Raw genomic sequence first — 26065 nt, 5'->3', positions numbered from 1 at the left:
TTGACGAAGAAATGAACAAATCATAAATAAATATGAGAAATTAACCCACTGTTAATGTATATGAGGTATGGTCAATCCAAATATCACATCCTTTGTCAGAGAAATCCAAAAGAAAGACAAAAGAGGTTTGTGGTGTTGTTTTGTTTTTTTGGTTTTTTGTAAAGAAGCTAATTCTATTTTACCCATTCTTTCTAGCTTATCCTTGTGATGAACAAACACATTTGATTCAACAAATTGCTACTACCTCACTATTATTCGATATAAGAGATTTTCTTCATAAGAAATTACCCTACAAGTCAAATTTTAGCATATACAAATTTTAATTTTAAAAAGACTTGTTGAAATTCACTTTAACTGGATAATCAATAAAAGTGTCATGAATTTGCTTCCCGTGGCTTTTTAATAAATGTATTTTGATTGGCTACGAAAGCAGGTATGAAGGGAAGAGGTTATTGAGATGAGTTATTTACTGTTGTTATGCAACTTTTGGACTCCATGAGAATTTATTTTCCAATGTTTGTGACAATAATGTGGTGCAGACAGAAAGTTTGCAGTGGGCAAGGGAGTGGAGTCTTTTTAAACACCTTGACAATTCATGTCTCTAGGTGGAATCTCCATTGCTATCAACGTTGTACAAAATCCAGAATTGTTTCTGAGCCCAGGCTACTCCATCACCATAAGAAAATAACCATGCTTATGCCAGGGAAAAAGATTGGTCACGGAGAATAACTTCTCTCTGGCTTTGCTGCACCAGTCAATGTACTGCAAACCCCATCCTTCCTCTCTCTCTCTTTGCTCTTTTCCAGCCTATCCCCCTCAGGCTCTCTTAGTCACACTCTTTTAAATAGATTTTTTCCAATCAAAATCCCTTCTCAACTTTCAAATATAAATACCTTCCTCCTCCACAATATTTTTTACTGATTCCCACACCTAAAGCTCATTTAGTCTTTCTATTTATTCTCTTTTATCATCACAATTCCTAGGAAAGTAGTTTTATGTTTTCCTTTCCTCGCCACCCCTTATTCTCTTTTGGTAGGGCAATCTTCGCCCTTTCTACCTGAAAACAATGTTCTCTAAAAGGACACTGAAACTCTAGGATTTCCTCACATTTCACACAGTTCAAGCTTGCTGTTGTTCTATTTTGTTTGTTTTGTTTATTTTTCAGACATGGTTTCTCTCTGTAGCTTTGAAGTTTTGAACCCTGTTCTGGAACTCACTCACTCTGTAGATCAGGCTGGCCTCAAACTCACAGCCTCTGCCTCCCAGAACAGTTCAGTTTAAGATCATCTGACATTCAGGTTCCATCAGTCTTTCAATGCCCCTTCCTTGACATCTGTGAATCTTTTCATTTCCTACCATCCATGTGGCACACTTTTGTTCCTACCTTTCTTCTTTCCACCTTCGTCTCTCCCTTCCTTCTGTCATCTCTTCCTTCCTCTCTCTTTTTCTCTCTGTATCTCTCTCCCTCCTTCCTACCCCTTCACAACCACTACCCCCACTCCACCCCTCACTTCCCCACACCCCCACTTTCCACTTATTCCAAGTTAAACAAATTCAGGAGTTCCCAGTGCCATCCTCAGCCACAGGATGTTTCTTTGCTGCATCCTCCACTTTACAAGTATCCGATTCTCTCATGATTTCAACAACTCTTCTGGAGTGGATGCATCTCGACATTACATACCCAAGGGAGGTTTTTGCTCAATGGCATTCCTCCAGCATCTCAAACATTGTATTACCTCTGGCCCTTGTCCACTCTTTAGGACTGCTAGCTCCAGGGACCCCTCCTGCTCTTTATCTGCCATCCCATCTATTCTCTAGCCTGTGGAGCCTGTCAGTCCAGAATCTCCCCCTTGATCTTGCCCTGTGGCTCCACTGCCTCTGCATCTACTTAGCTCTTCCTTACCTTTACTTTGATTAGTGCAGAAGACCCAGCAGCCTTCAGCCTGTAATTTCTAAGTCTTCCCATTGCTCCTACCGGCTACAGTCCAAGTAATTTTTCAAACCTATAATTTTAGCATGCCTTTCCCATGATCAAATACTTCAGTATCCTTCTACAGCACACAAGGATTTGATGTTAGGACTGGAAAGGTACTTGTAAATAGTCTGTCTACTATATATGTCATTTTCTAACTACCCAATGATCTTTCCATGTCATTGTTGTCTGTACAAGCCTAACATTTGTAACTGAATTTATTCTACACTCTGATTAGAAAAAAAAGAAAAAACACTCACCAACCCATCACGTTTTAAAAAGCAGACTAGGCAGTTTTCTAATTACCCATCCAATTGTAAGTCTGACACTGTGGTGAAACCTACCTGGATTTTTGCCTAAGTTTTTTCTCATGGGAAAGAGGATGACCTGGCTTCATAAAATTGGGAAGAGTTCTTAGTCATCTGGCCAGTTACCCAAAGCAGTAGGCCCTGGTGCTTCACTGCAGGAAGGGAAATGCAGTAACAGATAGCAGATGAGTAAACAAGAGCTGTAGCTATGAAGAAATGACTTCCAAACATACAGATAAGGCAGCCTGGCAGACCTGTCTCACCCACAAGCAAGAGCAAGAGAAGAGTGTCCAAAATACCACAGCAGCAAGAACTCACTGGAACAAGTGAGTTCAGTAGTCAAGCTCAGTTCTATAGATAACATTGCCATTTTACACCCTGACCATTAAGTTGTGTGGATTCCTTTGTTGCCTTGTATCACTGTTTTTATTGTTGCTGCTGCTGCTTGTATATAAGCAGTACCAGTGGGGCAGGGAGATGACCCTCATTCATGAGGGTCTGAGATTGAATCCCCAGCATCTATATAAAAAGCTGGCCATGGCCACAAATGCCTGTGATGCTACTGCTTCGGAAATGGGACAGAGGATTGCTGGCTGCCCACCAGCTTATCTTCTCCAAGTTTATTGAGAGACCTTCTATCAAGGGAAATAAGGCTGAGAGTATTAGATCGGAACACTCAGTGTCATTCTTTCTCCTCTGTACATGTGCACAGGCATTCACCTGAACACACATGTACTCATACATCACACACACACACACACACACACACACACACACACACACAGAAAGAGAGAAAGAGAGAGAGAGAGAGAGAGAGAGAGAGAGAGAGAGAGAGAGAGAGAGACTAATATGGATAATGTGAGGTTAGATCAAAATGGTAACTTTTAGTCCTCAAAGATATGATATAATTTCTTGTTAATGTTTTACTTAATAATTTATTCAGGAAAACAGGTCATCTTCTATTTGATTGCAAAATAAACTCATATTCATTTTGAACTGCATGGAATTGCATTTTGTCATAAGTTAGTAGCCAGGTCTCAGTTTCCTCTCCCGTATAAATAACTGGGTTTATAATGAAGATAAATGGACAGATTTCTCTGGCCACATTGTCTTGTACTTAGCTATCATTTAATTAATGGCAATAATTACAGTGAATGACATAGTATCATGGGCAATAATTCTCTTCATGCTATTCATGTTGACCATAAATACATGTTTGTTTGTTTGCTTGTTTGTTTAATTTCTCCGTTTTGACATTTTTTCAAAGCATTTTCTTAGAAACTAAAATTTATATTTTCCTTAAGGATGAAACTGAAGGCAGGTGTGAAAAACGAATGACTATGTTTAAGATTGTTAATATTCATATTTTAAATGAACACTATAGCTTTTAATATCAGTGCTAACATCTGATTATGAGCATGGGTTTCAGGTTTTGCTGTTATGAAAAAAACTCAATTAGAAGTTCCATACCTCTTATTGGAAAAGTTATTTACAAAACTGATCCTCCATGCACTTTAAAACAATGAATGTAAAAAAGAGCTTAACTTTTAAATATGCATTTGCCACATCTTAAACAAATACACAGAATGCTACTTTGATATGTGAATATTGGTGTTTTAAGAAATGACTGCAATTTTAAGATTAAAAATAATTTAATATATTCTGATATCAAATCTGGCACTCCACTTAAATGGAGCTCTACTCAGCAGCACATTCTTTAGTGTAGGGAGAAGTTCCCAAGTCAGGAAAAATACAGCTAAGGAACATCTACTGCCATTAAGTTAGCCCACACCTGCATTGTTTGGTTTTATTTTATGTGTTTTTAGTTATTGGTTCACATAGAATTGAAAACACTCATTAAAAATGAACTATTGTGATTGTTTTTTGTTTTTTTACAGGTGGTGCTTGAAGTTAACAGTGAATTTCATATCCAGGTAATAAAAAGCAAACCTCTTTTTTTTCCCACACTGAAAATTAAAAAGGCCAGGAATGGTAGTGCATGTCTGTAATCCCAGCATTCCTAAAACTGAGGCATGAAGATTGTGGATTAGAAGCCAGTCTGAGCTACATAAAGAAACTCTGTTTCAAAATCATACAATAAACAAACAAAACGAAACAAAAACAGAAAAGGGAAAGTGGGGGAGATGGAGGAAGAGGGAGCATATCAAAGGAAAATATAGATTAGCAATGACAACAAATATTCAAGAACAATGACAAGAAAATCCTTGTTCTTCTAAATACAAAATTACTACATTGTTACAATTGTAAATGTTAATATTATCAGAATTCTTAATTTTCCATTTTACCATCTTTTCTTCCTGACATAATTACTCTTCCCCCCCGAATCTTCAGTTGAATACCAGTAAGAGTAAGTTAATAGTTAATGGACACTGTATTTTACCTATTTAAGGTAAGAGACCATAACGCCAAAAATGGTACCATCAGTTGGCACACCATCAGAAGGCAGAAACGTGAGTGGATTAAGTTTGCTGCAGCTTGTCGGGAAGGTGAAGACAACTCAAAAAGAAACCCTATTGCCAAAGTAAGTGTCAACCCCAAAGCATGGATCTAAACAGCACACTAGACAGGGTCACAGTTCTGGAAGGGCCCAGCTTTTATGTGCTTTGTGCACACATGGGACCTAACAGCACCTCCCCATTCAAATTATGAAAACTAAAATTCCTAAAGGGATAAACCAATGAAGTTGTGTACTTGGATTAGCAACTAAACATTGTCTCAACTCATTGGTAGTAGTCCACATGAATAATTGTTATGCTATACTCCAAAACAACCATGGTTTACAGATAGAGTTCAGCATGCTGAGAGTACGTGCTCTCTCTGCTTTGACTTAACTTCTATTTGTCTATATATATAAGGTTCAAAGCATGCCTCATTCATAACCTCAAATTCCTCTGGTTTTTTCTTTCTTCATACACAAAAGCACAAACTCAGGAAGTTATTCCCTACACACACACAGATTCACTCCCATCGACATATAAAGAGAGATATACACAGATACAAGTACAAGCATTCACACAGATGGATATGGAAACTGCCTTGTAAGATTTACTTATATTCATATGATATTTACATGGACAAAAAGCTAGACTCTACAATTTTTTTTACTTTATAATCTTTTATTAGAGTGGGCTCTTTCCTTTTCTTTACCACTTTCAGAATTAAAAGTTTCAAATAATTTGTTACTACAAAAATCTACTTAAACATTTTTTGAATCTTAGTATTTTTAAAGTTGTTTTTGATTTAAAAATCAACATTATAAAATAATATATATTTGATATAAAACTCTCCAAGAAAGCAAGAAATAACCTACCCTGGACGAAGCTAGAATAGAATCTAAAACTAATACAAAAATAAAATTATAAATGTTTAATGATTATGGGATCTATGCACAGCAGCTATAAAGACTTCTTAGAGTAGCATTTGTTTCTTTATTGTTTGGTAGACATAGAAATAGGGCTGGCATAGTGGGGCACTCCTTTTGCACAGCACTCGAGAGTTAGAGGCAGACACATCTCTGTGAGTACAAGGCCAGCCTGGTCTACAAAGCAAGTTCCAGGACAGCCAGGGCTGTTTAAGACAGAGAAACCCTGTCTTAAAAAAACTAAAACAAAGATAAACAAACAAAATAAAAAAAGACATAGAAATGGGATTATCTCATTACATTGCTATTTACCATTAAGAATGCACACTGACCACATACCTATTACTAAAGATCATTTCCCTGTTTTTAACACTTCCCAAGTGATACCACAAATGGCACATTCAACAATTCTCAAGGAAAACATTGTCATATGTCACATGTGGATGTCCACATGGCTCCTGTAACATCTTCTCCTGTGTCTTTGTACAGATTCATTCTGACTGTGCCGCAAACCAGCAAGTGACGTACCGCATCTCTGGAGTAGGAATTGACCAGCCACCTTATGGAATCTTCGTTATTAATCAAAAAACTGGTGAAATTAATATAACATCCATCGTTGATCGGGAAGTCACCCCCTTTTTTATTGTAAGTGGGCTTTGTGTCAACATCTGTATGCAGATGTAAATTATTCTTAGAAAAATTTTAGACCATACTAGATTTGATTTCAAGACTCCCCAAATCTGGCTTTCTGAGATTCAAATCTTTCTGAATTCACTGGTACCCCAATAGATAAAAAATAATAATATAGAAACATTTTCTTTATGTGCTAGCAAAAAAATGCTAATTAACATCAGCTCCATGACAAATTAGATTATTTGCTTGGAAGGGTAAATCTTTAGCTTTTGTTCTATCTTAAAAAAGAAAATCCGTGGAAATTGATGCTTCCTTTTAACTCCAGTGCCAAGTGATAAGCCTGGAGCTCCTGGAGGCTATTTGTTCCATATGGACATACTTCATCATAACGTTACACTGTTCAAGATCATCTGAGCCCTAAAAGAAATTTGAAAACTCACTCATCCTTAGTCTCTCTCTGTCCTCCCCACCCCCAGTCTCCTTTTCTTGTAGAAGTTGTCACACAACTTAAGCAGCCTGTCTTTTAATGTCTCACCTCACTTCTCCTTAAGCATCTCACCTCCAAACCAAGCCACGATCCCCTGTCCTGACACCTCCCATACATACACACAGAACATTCACTTCTCACTCAGATACATTTCTTACTGCTTCTAAAAGCATGATCAATTTTTGCTTTCCCGGAACTTTCCCATGACATGTCTGTCACCCTGTTGTTACTTGTCTCTTGAAGAGCATTATCCTGTCATCGCCTTTCCCCCTTCTATTCTCCTTAGTCATTCACTGCCTTCATTTCCCTCTATGGTCATAGCTAACACTTCTTAATCAAGAAAAAAAATAAAATAAGCTGGGCGGTAGTGATGCATGTCTTTAATCCCAGCACTTGGGATGTGGAGGCAGGCAGATCTCTGTGAGTTCGAGGCCAGCCTGGTCTACAAAACAAGTTCCCGGACAACCAGAACTACACAGAGAAACCCTATCTCAAAAAACCAATAATAATGATAATGATAATCTTCTAATGAACTTGTGATCTCTTCAATTAAAATCTCATCAAACATCTGAGGATTTAACCTAGTGGCCAAGCATTTTTTATTGTGTGTAAAAGACTAGATTCAGTCTCCAGCCTTGATAAGATATAATATTTCAAACTACCTCCAAATATTGTTTAGTCCTTGCTGTGTTAATTCACACTGCACATCTGCATTCCTAGAACTACTTTAATTCCTGAGCCTCCAATTTCATATCTGTATTCTTGACTTCTGCCCTCCACAGTGTCTCCCTACAAATTCAATAAATCAGCAAAGCAGTACACAATTCACTGTTACACAGAGATGGCCTCTGTGAAATAATACACATTATAGGTCTTCTCAAGGGAAGCAGTAATAATAAAACAAACAACCGCCCCAGCACTTAAGAATGCCACATTGTTTTCAAAGTGCTCCTCTGATTCTTGCTGGCCGTGTTCTCTGGTGTCCTTCCCCTGGTACTCTTTCTCTTGATTTTAAACATAGAAGCTGCAACATTTCCTTTATCTAATGCATCAGTTTACCTTTATAAACTGGCATTTTATGCTCTTGTTTGCCTTTTCTTACTGATTATGTGTGTTGTTCATGTCTATATTTTAATGGGGAATAATAATATGGTATTCCTTAATCCTACATGTTACCAAGACAATACCTCCACCTGTAAGAACTTACAAATGTGTAACTCACCAGGGATCCTTTTCTTTCATATCTAGATCTACTGCCGAGCATTGAATGCACAAGGTCAAGATTTGGAGAACCCACTGGAGCTTAGAGTCAGGGTTATGGATATAAATGACAACCCTCCTGTGTTTTCCATGACTACATTTACAGGACAAATAGAAGAAAATTCTAATGCAAGTGAGTCACCTGTACAACTAAAGAAACATTGTGTTGATGACTAAATTACTGTTGCTAGGCAACTGGGCTGAGCAGTGTCAAGGTAAACATCAACTGGGAGGTAGAAAGCATCCAGAACCAACAACTCAGGAAAAAGCTCCAGTGTCAGTCCAGGAGTACCTCCAAAGGAACAAGTGGAATTCACACTCATGCCTCAAGGTCTAGCTCCTAGGAGAGTCTTGCAAAAACTCCCAACAAAATCTGCATAGTAGTGACAGGCTCAAAGGGATGAGAATTTTCTCTCTGCCCTAGTGTGTTGAAAAGCAATCCCACTCACAGGTGATTATCATCCTTACTTCCAATTTATTGTTTATCCAGATGTAAGAAATGCACCTCTTTATGGGAGTGCATTACTCAACACAATGCATAACAATCCAATAAGGTTCAGGAGCATCTCCATGTCTTTAACCAGCAAGCACTGAAGAAGTCCCTACTTATCCTTTGCAACCATCCTGACATGTATCATAGATAGTACCCTATTCTGCTGAAGAAGAACCTCAAAGAACTCATGCACTGTAATTTTGATCACCCCTACTGAACTTTTTAATGGTCATTGTTTTTATACAAACCAAGCCAGGCACAGGAAGACAAATGTCATGCATTATCACTTATTTCCAAAGCACCCTTGCAGAAGGATAGAGGGAACAGTGGCCACTAGAGACTGGGGAGCAGTGAGTAATGGAAACAGAAAGAAGTTTATTATTTTAAAGTCACTCAAAGATATCTGTTCAGACTAATCTCTTTTGATGCTAAGAGCTTTCTTAACAACAATAAATGCCAAGAAATCATTGCTTCCCCTTTCCACTCAAGCTGTAATGAATGCAGTCGTCCCTTCTTATCTTTTGGATTTGGCTCCATGAACCCTAAACATAAAGAGATCTATGGAACTTTCATCCTTTTACAAATGATGCCTTGCTTGCATGTAACTCGAATACATCCCACTATAGGTTTTTAATTATTTCCAGGTGGCTACAGTGCCCAGTACAATGTAAATGTCATATAAATACTTATCACCCTGTGTTTCTATATAACAATAACTAATGACATGAAAAGGCTTTTATATACTCAGTCAAATTCTTTGAATTTTTCTCAACCATTATGGGTTAAATTATGGGCATGGAACCCACAGCTGCAGAGGGCCAACTGCATTGGTTCTGTTTTGTAATCATTCTGTTCACATTGCTGGGTTTTTACACTGGAAATATATTATAAATGTAATTGCATGTGGCTCACTGTGAATATTTGAAACATATCTCTCAAATGGTGAGCTGGTGCTAACTAGGTAGCAATAATGAATCTATTCCATTCTAGCATTTCTCTGCAAGGGCTCTGACAATCTTGAAGTAGAGTAGCTACCCTGTGACTTCCTGTACCTACAGATTTAATTACCAAACACTCAGTTGCCTAAGTAGGACAGGATATTAGTCATTGGCACACCATTAAAGATTATTCAAGAGGTGTGGACCTAGGAAGAAAAGGTAAGAAAGGGAAAGAGAGAGAGAAGATTGCACAGGGGAAAAATGAGAGAAGAGAAGGGATGGGATGCCCTGATATACTAGCAAATCATTTTGGAAACAATTTATAGAGTAGAACAGAATTCTAGTTGATGAATGAATGTTGACAGTTTTTCATGCCCACTACGTCATTCATCAAACTACTTACTAGATTAAGAAAGAAGACAAGGACAGGGAGTGTAAGTGATTAAACAGACATTTCCTGTAAGCTCCTGTTGCACTGCACCTACAAAAGAGCCAATTCCAATCTAAACAATAATGCCACTGACTAAATGTCCAAAATGGACAATAATATTCATTAAAAGTGCATTATTCAGTAGACACATCAGTCAATATTCTCACTTGCTATTGAATTCATACATGAATGTAGTATTACTACAATTCTCATTTGTAACTGTGGGAAGTAAGGACAAGATCATACAGTAAAAATAAGGTCAGATAGAACAGTTGGGGAAACATTAACTTAGTTTTAATGCTATTTTATTTCACCATCTTGTTCAAAAGAACCTATAATAGAATAAGAAATAGAGTCAAAATGAAAGACTTCTTTTCCCCATTGCTAATGTAGGCTCCTATTAAAATATGGTCTTTTTATCAGGACCAAAGTAAGGAAAGTAGTTACTGTATGCTGACATTGTGCAAAGAGTAGGAAGTTGAATGTACACTGCATGAGCACAGATAACATATTGAACTGTAATGATGTTCATTGTCTAATTGTGGTGACTGCCCTTGCTTTCTAGACACACTGGTCATGAAACTCGATGCTACCGATGCAGATGAGCCAAATAACTTAAACTCAAAGATAGCTTTCAAAATCATAAAACAGGAACCTTCAGAATCACCAATGTTTATCATCAACAGAGGCACTGGAGAAATCCGAACAATGAATAATTTTCTAGACAGAGAGGTAATTCTTCTTAATCTTAAAAGACTTATATTCAAAAGGTGATGGTTCTAAAAGTAAAGTTACTTAAAAGAGAGAAACACTAAAAGAATGTGTTCAAAATTTGCATGTTTTTATTATACTTATTTATTTATTTATTTTGGGAGGAGTGAGGTCATGTGCCTGCTATGGCATGCTTGTTAAAGTCAGAAGACAACTTCTAAGAGTTGGCTAGCTCCTTCCATCATGTGGGATATGTTTCAGTAGTTACCTGTCAGGCTTTGTGGTAACTACATTCATCTGCTGAGCCATCTCACTAGCCCTATTATAATATCAAAATTTTAATTGAAATATTTTTATGCACAATATATTTTGATTATATTCTTTTCCCTCCTCCAATTCCTCCTAGATTCCTCACCTTCCTATTCACACAATTTCATCTCTCTCTCTCTCTCTCTCTCTCTCTCTCTCTCTCTCTCTCTCTCCCCTCTCTCTCTCTCTCTCTCAAGAAAACAAAGATCAAAACAAATTACCAAAAATATAAAAATACTGCCCTGGAGTGTCATTGATAAATCTAGTGGCACTCCATTGGAGAAAACAGTTTTCTCTTTCCCAGCAGGTATCAGTTTCAAATAGCTTCTAGTTTAGGGGTGAGACTTTGTGTTCACTTCTCCTCAGTGCTGGGATTGTGAGGATTTTCGTGGCCCTCCACAATCACAGGGAATTCTGGGGCAATGAAGAGATGTGCTGAAGTTATTATATCCATAAATGGGAATTATGTTTATGTGCAAGTCTAAGGAAGGTTCCATAACTTTCACCAACTTCTAAAAGTGGAGGAATAGAATCAAAGGGAGAAACATCATCAATGACTCCATTTCTCACCTCTCCGCCTGCCACTAGACACCTCTTTATTTGCCCTGAGTACTCAATGGCACCTTGCTCATAACATGGAATTTTCATGTCATGTATCCTTAATGAATCATATCTTTCTCCTCTTGAACATTCTGGCCTCTCTTGCCATTTAGAGCCTTCTCCTCTCTCTGGACAATGAGTAAGAAATGAAGTTTTTAACAAAACTGTTGTTTCTTTAAGGTTACATTGGGTAAGCATCACTAAAAATGGGAGTAACAAATCTGTGGATTTTCATCTCTGTTACCTTGTTTTCTCTCGTGGATTTGTGTAAACGTTGAGCCAGTGCTTTAAAAGAGCTCTACATAGGACAGACTGTCTATACCTAGTGTGTCATAGCCTGTAATGTGTGTGTGTTTTTTTCAGCAATATAGCCAGTATTCTCTTGTGGTGAGAGGTTCAGACCGTGATGGTGGGGCAGATGGCATGTCTGCAGAATGTGAATGCAACATCAGAATCCTGGACGTCAATGACAACATCCCATACTTGGAGCAGTCATCTGTAAGCATTTGTTCTTGAGAATTCCATTTAATGACTTTACATTCATTACATTCCAATTGACATAGGAACCCAGTCAGTTTTCAGGTAGACTTGCTGGATTTGCTGTCGACAACACCAATGTAGGCAAACACTGCCTGTTAAATTATTCTTAAATTGTTTCTACAGTGGGGAAATTGGATTTGAACCATGAAGTATGCAATTACAAGCAAGGATGTTGTTCTGAGTAGTTAACTGTGAACATGCCGTGGGCAGCCAGGTACGGGTTCTCTGCTCCGCTTTGCTCTGATATTTTGCCTCTTTTTCCAGTATGCCATCAGTATTGAAGAAAACGCGCTGCACTCACAGCTAGTGCAGATGAGAGTCATTGACTTGGATGAGGAGTTCTCAGACAACTGGAAGGCAGTGCTTTTTTTTATCTCTGGAAATGATGGAAACTGGTTTGAAATAGAAATGAATGAAAGAACAAATGTAGGAATTCTAAAGGTTGTCAAGGTATGGTGTTATTATCCAAAATAACTTGTTTCACTAGTCTTTTCTTTTTCAAAGCATCAAAGTTAAAGTGCTTTCCAATTATGTAAAATACAATTGTCTTGAGCATGAATGTATATGCTTCAGGAAAATAAGCATTAAAAATTTGAAACTCTCTTTATCAATACAGTCCTCCAAAGACCATAGCCGGGAAAGCATTTCTACATAAGAGGGTCTCAAACAACAAAGTATGATTAACCTTTAAATTTAAGGTTTTGCTTGTATTTATTCAAAGATTTATTTTGATGATTTTTAATCATAGGCAAGTGTACCTGCACCCGGGTTGGGTGTGTGCACCTGAGTGTAGACCCCCAGAGGCAAGAGAGGCTTATGCATTCAGCCACCTCTCCAGTCCAAAGTCAATAAATAAACAATATTTTCAAAGGCAGATTTAACATGGACTTAAAAACATCTGCCCATGCCCACATAGAGGTTCTAATATATGCTTTAAGAATATTCATCATATAAACTAAAAGGTATTATTCTTCTGGGATGATAAAATTAAATCATTGTCATTTTCCAGTGTGCTTTTATGGAACTGAACTATGACAATGGTAGAATTACAGACTCTTCATACACTCATCTCACTGTGGCTATGAGCCAACACTTATTTTATTTCTCCTGTGTCAACTGCCTATCATATCACATGAAGTGGACTGTCTTCTGGGATGGAAGGGTGAAAACCTGACTCCTGGGAAGCTGATAGTAAAGTTTTCACCCTGTGACACAAGACTCAAGGACAAATGTTTTAAATCTTCAATAATTGTTCATGACTATATTTAATGCCCATAATATGGACCATTCATGGTACAATCAATTCCTCTTCATCTACTTCTTTTTACATCCTGCCTGCAGGGGCCCCTCCACTCCCAGGTGATTAAGCCTCTTAGTGTAGACCCAGGGTTCCCCTAGCTCTGTCATTCTGGTCTCTCTACATTTATCTGTAGTCCTGACACAGTCTGCACTTCAGAATAACCCTATGAAGCTGATTTCCAATGGGTTCAGTCCCTTCCTTCTGAAAGTTTATGCCTCCTGTGTCTCCAAAAATTTTATTCACTGAGACTATTGCCTGAAACTATCTCTAGACACTTCTTGTCGATTCTCCCAGCACCCCTTGCAAATTAGGTTATATCAAATCCACATTGCAGACAAAAAGATGGGGACTCAGACACCATGTACCCTGCCCTAATTTTTGTTGCTAATAAATGGCACAGACACTTAAATCTGATTTTCCTTATCTATTAAATTCATTTTTTCTGTGATATTATCTAGGGCCTGGTGCTGGAGATATATATTTCTTATTTATTTCCCTTTAATTTTATATTACTCTAAATATTATTCACCTTATTTCTTCTTAATACCTTTACCTAAAATCTGGGATAGCTCTCCAAAATATGATAGTATATATTGAACCCTTCATTATAATTACAAAGAAGTAATATGATTATGGTGTGCATTATATGTGTGCTATACACACATATATGCTATAATTGGTATTTTAAGTTGTTAATAAAACTAATTCTTTCATACAAAATTTTAGATATATGGATACTTTTTTGGAAAAAAAACATTCAAAATTTATTTTCAGACAGACAGTATCAACAGGTAAAACTACAGTGTAGTTCACACATTCATTCACAGGGTGTGAAAAAGCTATGGCGGGTGTGTTCTCTGTAACAATATGCACTTCACAGTGTGAACAGTGGAACAGGCTAACCAGCAAAGACTTTATCACAGGGCTCATTTAACAATCCCAGAAGGAAAGGCACAACTCACTTTTATTTAAAATAATCATAAATATTCAGAAAAATATATTTGGTACATGGGAAACACATCAGCTGTTTGGCAGTTTTTATGAATTGCAGATTTGGGTATCAACTTCCATAATAAAACTTACTACTTGATTATTTTATATAATGAAATAATTTTTGGAATATATTAAAGAAAATAGGGATTTCTTCATGTATTATAGACCCCCCCACCCCCCCACACACACATTTGCATTGACATTCAAAAAGTCACACTGAAGTGAATTTTAAAAAAATTCTTCAGGGATAAAACTACTTAAATGATCAGATCTCTGATATATTTGACTCATATCTTATTATAAAAAGGGCCACTTTCTCAGAAGTGCACAATGCTGTCCGCTAACGAATTGTCTTTGCACTGCAAATATATGAATTGGATCATATGTTGAATTTGAATATTTAACTGCTTTGGTGAGCAATTAGGATTCATGCTCTATGCTTTCAATCTTTTTTGAATTTTTTGTTTTTTTGTTTTGTTTTGTTGGTTTTTTGAGACAGGTTTTCTCTGTGTAGCTTTGGAGCCTATCCTGGCACTCGCTCTGGAGACCAGGCTGGCCTTGAACTCACAGAGATCCACTGCCTCTGCCTCCTAAGTGCTGGGATTAAAGGTATGTGCCACCAATGCCCAGCTATCTTCCAATCTTTTTAACGAAAGACCCAGGACAACAAGATGTTTTTTGTTTGCTACATGTGTCTACCTTGAAATAAATACTCAACAAGTAAAATTGGACTAGGTATGGATTTATGTTCAACTATATAACTGAAACAAGAACATAATAAATTACTTTTATTAGTCTCAGAGGATTTCTCTGTCCTCTGAAATGTTTTCTTACATTAAAACCAATCCTTTCTGTGTTTTCTAGCCCCTAGACTATGAAGCCATGCAGAATCTGCAACTTAGTATTGGTGTGCGAAATGTAGCTGAATTCCACCAGTCCATTATTTCTCAGTATAGAATCACAGCAACTATGATCACTGTGAATGTGTTGAATGTAATCGAGGGCTCAGTGTTCCGGCCAGGTTCAAAGACCTTTGTAGTGAACAGTCAAATGGGAGCAAATTACAAAGTGGGAGACTTTACAGCTACCGACCTGGACACTGGCCTGATTTCAACAAATGTTAGGTAAGAATGGCATTTTCCAACTGAAGTTATAACTTTGGGGGATTGTGAGAAGGGAAGATGCAATCTTAGGGGAGAGGATAGGGTAAGTGGATGAATGTGACATGAAAGCAAGAACTATTTGGGGGAAGGAAGGGAACCAGCCAGAGGAGGGCAGAAGGTATGAGGTGGATAGGAGAGAAGAAGGATGCATGAGATCAAAGTGCATGACAGTATGTATGAAAAGACACAACAAACCCATTATTTTGTATACTAACCTTAAAGAAGTGATTTTACAAAGTCTCTTTTTAAAGAATAACTTTAATTCCTATTGTATTCCTTTGAATACAGATATGTAATGGGAAATAACCCGGCTGACCTGCTGGATGTTGACTCAAGAACAGGCATAATAACTTTAAGAAACAGAGTTACTATGGAACAATACCAAATGCTTAATAAGAGATATGAAGGAACAATACTATCCATAGATGGTAAGAAATCAATTTAGCTTTCTTCCAGAGAAAACCAAGCATAAGTATTCTCAGATAATTTAAAAATTACTATCCTATTGTAAAGAAATCCCCTCTCCATTTAAAGTTGTAACATTGAGCACTGTATGCTCAAACTGTCAACAGTATGAGGCTAAGACCACAATGAAGACTGTGGTGAGCCTGGATGGCTGTTATGTCCCATAACTTACTGATTATTGAGCTTATAAATCCATCTCACCCATCTACATCCCTGTTTTCTGCAAAATGGGCCAATAACAATATATGCTAATAATGTTAAAGATAGCAAAACATGCAGCAATAGCATGAACATCATTGAGTGCATGGGGATAGACTTTAAGGTCAGATAAGCAGACTTAGAACTATGCCTGTTTCCCATCTCCAGAGATTTTATTCTTTTTATTCAGAAAGTACATAGGAAGTCCTAAATAATTAAATGCTAGCCTCTGTGCCAGACTCTAGGGCTCTGTCAGTGAAAATAGGGCTCATAGCTTCACAATAGCGCAAACCAAGCTTTACTCATGCCCTTATTCCTATCTGGTGATCCCACTTCCAATAATCTTTGGTAAAGTACTGAATATAGAAGGATGATTTCATGGAGATGCTGGCACAGCACTGTCTTCACCAGGTACTATTGAAAGCCATATTCCCAGGTAACTGAGGAAGGAAACTATAGTCCATTTGATACAAAATTATGTACCTGTCAGAAACTATGTTAATAAAATGTATATGGAAGCATGAAAGAGTGTGTGCACTTAAAGTAAAAACAAAACAAAGCACACCCTCAAATCCCATTCAAAGTAAGATGGACCATAAGATCATATCAATAAATAAGCAACATGAGGCTTATCACTACTAAGGACAATTGATCATGAAAGAATCTACAAAACTATCCTTATATACTGATGCTCTGTATTAGCTTCTGGCGTCAATTCACAACTGTCTGTGTTTTAGCATTATTCAATTTAGATGTAATATGTAACTAGCAACACTATAAACTATCCAGCAAACAGTATTGCTGGTAATAATGATTAGGTTAGTTATAATAACATAGTCATTGATTGGCCTACAAATTGAGTAGGAGGACTAAGGAGATGGATTGCTGACAGTTTCTAGAACTCCCACAAAAAGGACATATCTTTGTCCTGGTACCAAATAAAGGGTGAATTATCAATATGGAGTCAGGAAAAGATATTAGGGTATTTATTAGGGAGATGCCTTACTAACTCAGAGCAACCTAGCCAGCCAACAGGGACTAAGGTAAACAGAGCAAGCCGATGATGAAAGGGAAGAAGGGGCTACCATGTGCATGCCCCTCACTCTTAACCTTCCCCACGTTACCCTAACCACACCCTCGAGGAGGCGTGTTTAGGGGTTCCCTACATCTTTGGACACTTGTAATCTCACTGACAATGGGGAGGTGATCCTGGGGCTGAGTCTTTTGCTGGCTAGTCAGCCTGGTCTTTACTCCCGGAGTTTCAGCCAATTAAGGGCAACTGTATAAAAAAACAAAAAGTAGATAACACTTGAGGATCCCAACTAAGGTTGTCCCTACAGCCACACACAATCACATGCACAGTAGTCACGCAGACTGAGGGGAGTTACTGAGTTGATGAGAATAATGACAGAAACAGGTTGAGGCAGGCAAAGAAAATGGTTTTGTATTTCTGACCATTGTGAGGCTGTGTATAGACAGATATTCCACTGTGAACCTTATTACAGATAATCTTCAAAGGACCTGCACTGGAACAGTCATCATCGATCTTGATGGCTCTGGCTGGGTGACAAGCACAGATACAAACACAAGTGGTGGTGGTGGAAGTACAGGAGGTGGTGGCAGTGCAGGAAGTGGCACAAGTGAAAATACTTCCACTGAGGAAACTCAAGTCACCACAGGATCTTGGGAAAATGGCAACAATGGCGGTGGTGACAACAATAATGGTGGCGATGGCACTGGTACCTACGATGGTAATGATGGCGATGGTAGTGACCGGCAAAGAGGAGGAGACAATGTTCACTTGGGTCCTGCAGGCATCGGGCTGCTTGTTATGGGGTTCTTAATCCTAGGATGTAAGTACTTCAATACTTCTTTTGGCATGGGACTCTCAAAAAAGGTGGGGAAAGAAATAAGATTTTTCATTCTTTGATGAATATATTTTACATCCTCTTACATTGTGTAGTTATTCAGAAATGTTTGTGCTTAGAATTGAATTTACTGGGAGGGAAAATTCTACATGTAAAAAGCTAAGACCCTGAGAGGCATGGCATTGAGATAGAGAACTCCCATGGGGAAGAAATCAAGGTTGTGCCAGACTGTGTGGTAAGGGATCAAGCTAGGAAGCCTGGCTGGATCCTGGGGGATCTCATGCAATGTAAGGTTGCAAAGTTTAATGAAAAGAGCCAAACATGGCAGGTGTTCAAATTGACAATATATGTCTTCCAAGGATTACCTAGCAATTCTGAGTTTTGCTGTTATTCTTGCAAAATAATTACTGCTACTTCCCTCCAACAGCACTAGATGATGGAAAGCAGCCACAAGTGACCTCTGTGGCACATCCTAGGGCCACTATAGTGGCCTTAGTCATGGGCAGAAATACATAGAATCCAATGGATGTGCCAGGTGGACTTTTAACATTGCCCTGGATTGTGACAGAAACCGGGGTGCAAAGGGGGGAAGTATCTTAAAGCCTACAAACAATCATTAAGTTAACACAATTATTGACATTTGCAGCTGTGTGTGGTAGCACACATCTGCCATCCAGGCAGTTGGAAGGTTGAGGCAGGAGGATTATGAGTTTGAAACAATCCTGGAAAATATAGCAAAACTCTAAATAAATAAATACAAAAATGGTAACATTGCCATTTTCAAGTGCAGAATCATAAAATCTTGGTGGAAAAACATGCCTTATATGTTTAACTAATTATTCACAAAATGTATATTGAGATAGCTCACAAAATTTAAAAATATTGTTTCTGCCTTCATTTATCTATTTTCTTCAAAAAATATTTTTATTTTATGTTTTGCCTACATGTATATAAACATAAAATGCACAGGCCTGGTGCCTGCAGAGGCCATAAGAGGGTCCCACGAATCCCTTGGAACTGAAGCTATAGGTGGTTGTGAGGTACAGAACCTGGTGACAGAACCTGGGTCCTCTGCAAGAGCCAAAGCTCTTAGCCACTGAGCCACCTCCCCAGCTGTTCTTCATTCCTCTTAATGAATGAATAGCTACAAACAAACACTTCTTCACTCTGTTTTCTCTGACTTTAAATAACTCACCTTTGAAACATTTCATTGGCATAGATCCATCTAAACCACAGAGAAATTTGAGCATGCTGAGAGAACAGATTATAGTTAAACACTTTCTCTAGAATTTGAAATACAGTTCAAAAAACAATGAACATTCTGTATCAAGTAACAGAAATTCATCCCTATTGGTTCATAATAAATAGAAATAAGGACCAGGAAAAGTTCTATGAGAAAGATAATGAGTTTAAAAATACCTTTTTTACATCAAAATGAACCAAATAAAGGAAGATACAGGAATGCAGAATGGAATGTGAACTACATAAGAACAAAGATATCCCTCTATGATTTGTAGTCAATTCTTTGTTTTACTGAAGCAAAATAAATACCAAAGAGCTGATGGTGACTACTACAAATAATAGCTAACTTTCATTTTCAGTTCCCCTAATATCAATGTCCAATATCATAAAGGCTTTCAATGTTACCCACAAGGCTTTGGGTCAATGACTCTTCTACCAGGTTACAGATTTCCAAAACAAGCGAAACTCACCAACTTCTTTCCCTTCTCTTTCATTCTATCCCCCTCTCACATATGTCCTTCTTTAATTTCCTTCTACTATTTACTCATACTTTCTTTCTATCCACCCATTAAAAATGATCTAGAAAAATCCACAACAAAAGCAAATACGTGAGAGAAAATCTCAAATAGATTAGAAAGAAAAGACATTGCCAAAGGGTGATAGTCTCTATTTATGTGAGAAATGTTTAAAGAAAAAGTTGTCTCTGTGGGGGAAAAATTATAACCTTCATGGGGATAATTGAATGATATTTTTCCTTAAAATAGAGAAAGAAAACTGTGTGCAGATGGAAGATCCAAAGTGCTGCCTGAATTCAGCTTTCTTTAGTCTCTGCTGTTTTCTTGAGGGATAATGGGAGAAAGAATCAGCTATTTTAATCATGGTTTAATCAGATAACTGTAATTTTAATACTATAAAACAAACTAAAATGCTCTGCAGCCTTGTGCTTCCAAGTTCAAGCTTATTTGGGGGTCTTACCATTATTAATTTGTCATTCTGGCATTTAAAATGGTAATTTTAAATTCAGACATCTCAGGAATTCTCATTTAATGATTGAAAATCAGACTGTTCTCTTTCAGCATAGCCTACTGCTAACCCCTTCCTTCTTTCTCTTCCTCAGTGGTCCCATTCTTGTTGCTCTGCTGTGACTGTGGAGGTGCCCCTGGTGGGGGAGCTGGCTTTGAGCCTGTTCCAGAATGTTCTGATGGAGCAATTCACACATGGGCAGTAGAAGGCCCACAACCCGAACCCCATGATGTAAGTGCTAATCTGTAAGAATGGGATTTGGGAACCCACTAACCCCCGTCTTCAGACATACCCTAAGTTGTTGGAGATCATTCAGTCTACACTATTCTTGGATCTTCGGTACCTAATGAGGAAAGGAAGAGGAGTACAACGTACATCAAAACCCAACAGAAGTCACCAGGGAGGGCTTAAACATGAGACTCAATTTTTAAGTAGAATTCAAAAGCTTCCTAAATAGTATTCTTTTAGGAATTCTGTGACAGTTTTAGAATACAAAATATACCAGTAGAGAAAGAAAAGAGTCATTACTAATAGGAAAATGTTGTCTCGTGTCTTTTAGGGTATAGCCACCATCTGTGTGCCACAAATGCCACCTGGTAATGCCAACATTATAGAATGTATTGACAACTCAGGTAAGAAAAAGAGGAAGGTTAACTTTTGTTTTGTTTTGTTTTGTTTCACTTTATCTTTTCATTTTTTACAGAGAAAAAATATGCTCATTCTTGGCATAAGTATAAACACTGACCTATAAAACATTTGTTTATATTCTTAAATTGAAAGCAAATAGACAAAATACTTTCAAAGCCTTCCAAAGCCCTCAGCTAAGGTTGTGCACACACAGCGGAGTTTCTTTTTGCATGGTATTACAATTGCATATCTACAACTAATCTTGAACCAAATGTCTATACTGATTCCCAAGCAGAAACCAGAACTTACTACTGTAATAAAAAGAACAATTAAAATAACTTCTTCTGTCAATAGACATAGTCTCACTATTTTATATTTTTAGAAATAGTCTTACTATTTTATCTTTTTAACAACAACTATTACTTATTCATTGAGTTTTCTTTTGAGCTTGTGAGCAATTATTACTTTTTAAAGATTTTATTATTTTTATTTTATATGTATGAGTGTTTGCCTGCTTGTATCTTTGCACAGTGTGTGTGCAGTGTCCTCAGAGGCCAGAAGGGGGCATCAGATCCTTTGGATCTGTAGATCCAGAGAGTTGTGGCCACCTATGCGGGTGCTAGGAATCAAACCCAGGTCCTCTGCAATAGAACCAGTGCTTTCAACCAATGAGCCATCTCTCAAGCCCCTATATAATTCCTTTTCTACTTTGAAAACTCTAAAATGCACCAGACACAGGACTGTTTCTGCTTTGTAGAACTGGATTCAATGATCTGTTTATCTCCTGCACAATAGATCACCACTCTTTTTCTCATCCTGCCCATTTTGTTAGTGTTGTCACTATCTCCCCCTGCAGAAACCAGAAATTCACTGGATTACATCTGCCCCGTTAGTCTCCAGTTAGTTCCTAAGACCCATCAACTCATCAAAATCACCAATATTTATTTATGCATTGATTTGTCATTAAGTCTAATATGAAACTGTGTTTTTCACCAAACTCAAATTAGAATGCTGTGCCCTGGGGCATGCATCCTACTGTGACTCTCTCCTTATTGTCACCTTTTATGTCACTCCCTCAAGCATATGTCATGCTTCTTCCCACTCCTCACATCCAAGTGCTTTCCCAAGATGTTTCCAGAAGCCTTTCTTCTCATTGCAACTATGGCTTCTTTCAGAAAACCAGCGGCCTGCCTTCTACAAGATGCCATCTGCAGCCAGGAATGCATTGAGAGTATACCGATATTGTTATTTAACTTTTAGAATTAGAGCTATTTAATTCAACTGAGTTCAATTTGAAATCAAACTATTCAGCCTACAAATTTTTATCATTTCATTGCACTACTATCAACACATCTTGTAGAAAAGTCTGTCAAGTGATAATTAAAATTACCAAACTTATTCATATTAGTGATTTATAAATACTAATGAAATATCACAATTATCCATCATTTGTGCATCATCTCAAGCTCTTCTCTACTCACAAATACACCTTGAAGGAAGAAACTATACATGATAGTAAGTTAGTTTTTAGCTTACACTACACAAGAAATGTTAAATTTGATGTGCTCAATGTCTTCAGGAGTTTATACAAATGAGTATTGTGGCAGAGAAATGCAAGATCTGGGAGGAGGAGAAAGAACTACAGGGTTTGAACTAATGGATGGAGTTAAAGCATCAGCTGGACCTGAGATATGCCAAGAATATTCAGGAACATTAAGAAGAAATTCAATGAGAGAATGTAGAGATGGAGGTCTCAATATGAATTTCATGGAAAATTACTTCTGCCAGGTAAGGCTTTTCTGTCCATCCACCATCTTCCAAGCTTTCACCAACTCTCCTGAGGGCCTAACCCTCTCACGCATTCCTACCCATCTTTCAAGATTGAGATCAAATATCACCACCACCCTGAAGCTTTAGCAGCGTCCATGTTTATTCAATACCTTGCTGTTTTCTTTTTAACACAGTTTATAAAATTTATCATTGCTAAAAAATTGATAGTTTATGGGTACTGTTTTTAATTCCAACCCATGAATTATTTACATGATATTGCCAAGAAAACCTGAATCCAGAACCAAATTGTTTCATTTTGCCAAAAAAAAAAAAAAATATCAAGACCAGCATCCAGGTCAATGCACTCACCTTGCCTAAATGGAAAAGGAGAATGTAATCCTGAGAGAACCTGTCAACTATAAGTATCCCTTTGGACCAAAAACAGTCCCTCCCACTAACTCTTTTGTACACACTATTTTTATTTCCCTCCTTCCAGATTAGAGATAAAACAATCACGTGTGGATTTTTTTCATGTGAACTTTCAGTTCAAAAGTGCACTATTTTAAGCAAGTTTACTTAAAGAGAATTTTACAAATCAAAACATACTGGAAATATACCTAAAATAACTTCAAACTGAATTCTTTCAAGCATCTATGAAATCATGTTTAAAGTAATTCTAGTGAATATTAGATACATTCAGCTTTTTTAAAAAATGTTGTTACTGTTTGTTTCATTTTCCTGTACAAATTCAGAAAGCTTATGCTTATGCGGATGAAGATGAAGGACGCCCATCCAATGACTGTTTGCTCATCTATGATATTGAAGGTGTAGGCTCCCCTGCAGGTTCCGTGGGCTGTTGCAGCTTCATTGGAGAAGATTTAGATGAAAGCTTCCTGGATACCTTGGGGCCCAAGTTTAAGAAGTTGGCAGACATTAGCCTGGGAAAAGAAATAGACTCATATCCAGATCCCGAACCTTCTTGGCCTCCTCAGAGCACCGAACCAATATGCCTCCAGCAAACAGAGCCCCTTAATAGTGGACACCCACCTATCTCCCCACATTTTGGCACTACCACAGTAATTTCTGAGAATACCTACCCTTCTGGCCCTGCTGTACAACATCCTATGCAGATTCCTGACCCTCTGGGCTATGGTAATGTCACTGTGATGGAGTCATATACCACCTCTGGCACTCTGAAGCCCTCTGTCCACTTTCATGATAACAGACAGGCTTCAAATGTGGTGGTGACAGAGAGGGTGGTGGGCCCCATCTCTGGTGCTGATTTGCATGGGATGTTAGAGATACCCGACTTAAGAGATGGATCAAATGTTATAGTGACAGAAAGGGTAATAGCCCCGGGCTCAAGTCTGCCCACCACTCTGACCATTCCTAATCCTAGAGAGCCTTCGAATGTGGTTGTGACAGAAAGAGTGATCCAACCAACTTCCAGCATGATGGGCAACCTGAGCATGCCCCCTGAGTTATCAAATGCCCACAATGTGATTGTGACAGAGAGGGTGGTTTCTGGGGCTGGTGTAAGTGGAATTAGTGGCGCCACTGGGATAGGTGGAGTTGGAGGAGTAGGTGGCAGCAGCCTGGTTAGCACCACTATGGGTGCCAGTGGTGGGGGTCTTAGTGGGGCTGGCACTGGGTTGAGTGGCTTTAGTGGAGGCGGGGCCCTGAGCAGCATGGGCGGGACAGCCACTATTGGCCACATGAAGAGTTCTTCTGACCATCACTTTAGCCAGACAGTTGGATCTGCCTCCCCTAGCATGGCTCGAAGTCGAATCACAAAGTACAGTACAGTACAGTATACCAAGTAGTCAGGGTCCCAGTACTGTTCACCATCATCATTGTGATTTACATTCAACTCCTGCCTCCCACCAAAAATCTAACAGTGCAATTTTTGATGCAGAGCAGTTTAGAGGAGACCTGTGGAGTAAGGTGAGAAGCCACAGTAAGAGTAACAAATGGAAACATCACATGGGGGAGAAAGCTCCCTAGCACTGGTAAACTTTCTTATATTAACACTAATGAAGTAATGACAGTGAAATTGAGGCAGTCTTATTCGTGGCTATGTGGTCTACAGGGTTTTTTGTTTGTTTGTTTGTTTGTTTACTCTGTGTGCCCTGTAGGGTATCACCAACATGTTGAATAAATAAAATGTAGTTATATAAAAGCATTGATTTTAAATGGCAATTGGAAGAATCCTTGCTGCTCAGAAATTAACCAAGAAAGACTTCATTGTGTAGGTTGTGGTCATTCAGGTGAGAAAAATCTGATGTTTTCTTCACTTATACCTTGTCTGTTTCATAGGTAATGCAAATTAAACCCCCCACAAGCTAATGAAATTCTAACTACATAGTTAATGATATAAGAAGACCCCAGTTATTCTTATCTTGACCACATCTAAACTACATTTAATGGAATAGTTTTCAAATTAAGAAATATGTCCTAGAAGAAACCCACAGACAGTAACAATAGGGTGAGATGTATCTGACACAAATTGAGCCTGAATCTCAAGATGGGGTTTTAGTTAAGACTCCTGTTGGAGTCAAGGACTTTTTGGGTCCAGTTGTGATTCATCAGTGTGATTTTGAAGAAGATTGCTTACTGGGGAGGATGTAGAGCACAATGCTCATTTTTCTCTTTACCCCTGTAGTGAATTAATAATAAATGAAAGTTGCCAAGTTTACCTTAAACTAAAACAAGTGACCATGGTGTGGCTGCCATCACCAGTGTTAAATCACCTCCTAAGTACACAGACATGGCTGTATTGTATCTTCAGTGTAAGCAGTAAGTGATACTCCTATGCAGCTCTTTAATACACAATTCCAAAGCTAAAATAATTTACTTATGCTGAGTTGTGGGGCGGGGTTGGAAGGGAGCCTGCAGTATGGCTAAGCTTTGAGGTAATTTTTTTAAGGGGATCTAAGGGGGAAAAACTGTTTTATAACACGAAAACTGTCTTGAGGGGGGAATGTTAGAAAAGAATTGTTTGTTCAGTAAAGGAATACCATACTGTTAGATACAATTGAGATCAGTGCTTTTCTTGAATGGCCCTCTGCTGCCATTTGGAAATGAACAACAGGACCCTTTCCCAGAGTTGATGTACCTCGGAAAGAATGAAATAGTTACTGAGCAAACCCATTCCTTAACTAAAAATTTTCATGCACACAACTTTGAAATTCTTCATTTGATTTGTCAATAATCTCTTGGTTTCTAAGTGTTCTGACTTAAAGACAGTTTACAAGTTATGGTATGATATGTATTTTTCTAGCTTTGAAATTTAGTAACGTGCTATTTATGATGTGTTGTTTCTGTGTGCTTGCCACATGATGTTACCTGATTTA

The 26065-nt window shown here is 38.0% G+C and overlaps 1 protein-coding gene across 1 annotated transcript in view; it reads left to right on the top strand.

The window, feature by feature from the left end:
• LOC100762370 (desmoglein-1-alpha) overlaps positions 1-24535 on the top strand; it is a 29965-nt gene extending 5430 nt beyond the window's left edge. Inside the window, exons 2-15 of the mRNA XM_027404389.2 lie at positions 4179-4214; positions 4691-4822; positions 6152-6307; positions 8031-8175; positions 10469-10635; positions 11887-12021; positions 12328-12513; positions 15221-15480; positions 15808-15947; positions 17688-18035; positions 20410-20546; positions 20875-20947; positions 22522-22730; positions 23465-24535. Coding sequence (XP_027260190.1) covers positions 4179-4214; positions 4691-4822; positions 6152-6307; positions 8031-8175; positions 10469-10635; positions 11887-12021; positions 12328-12513; positions 15221-15480; positions 15808-15947; positions 17688-18035; positions 20410-20546; positions 20875-20947; positions 22522-22730; positions 23465-24535 — 3195 coding nt within the window. The remainder of the gene's footprint in view (positions 1-4178; positions 4215-4690; positions 4823-6151; positions 6308-8030; positions 8176-10468; positions 10636-11886; positions 12022-12327; positions 12514-15220; positions 15481-15807; positions 15948-17687; positions 18036-20409; positions 20547-20874; positions 20948-22521; positions 22731-23464) is intronic.
• Positions 24536-26065: the final 1530 nt, after the last annotated feature.

This window comes from Cricetulus griseus, chromosome 2 (genome assembly GCF_003668045.3).
Source record: "Cricetulus griseus strain 17A/GY chromosome 2, alternate assembly CriGri-PICRH-1.0, whole genome shotgun sequence".
In the NCBI taxonomy this organism is placed as follows: Eukaryota; Metazoa; Chordata; class Mammalia; order Rodentia; family Cricetidae; genus Cricetulus; species Cricetulus griseus.
This window is presented reverse-complemented; position numbering and strand designations above follow the sequence as displayed.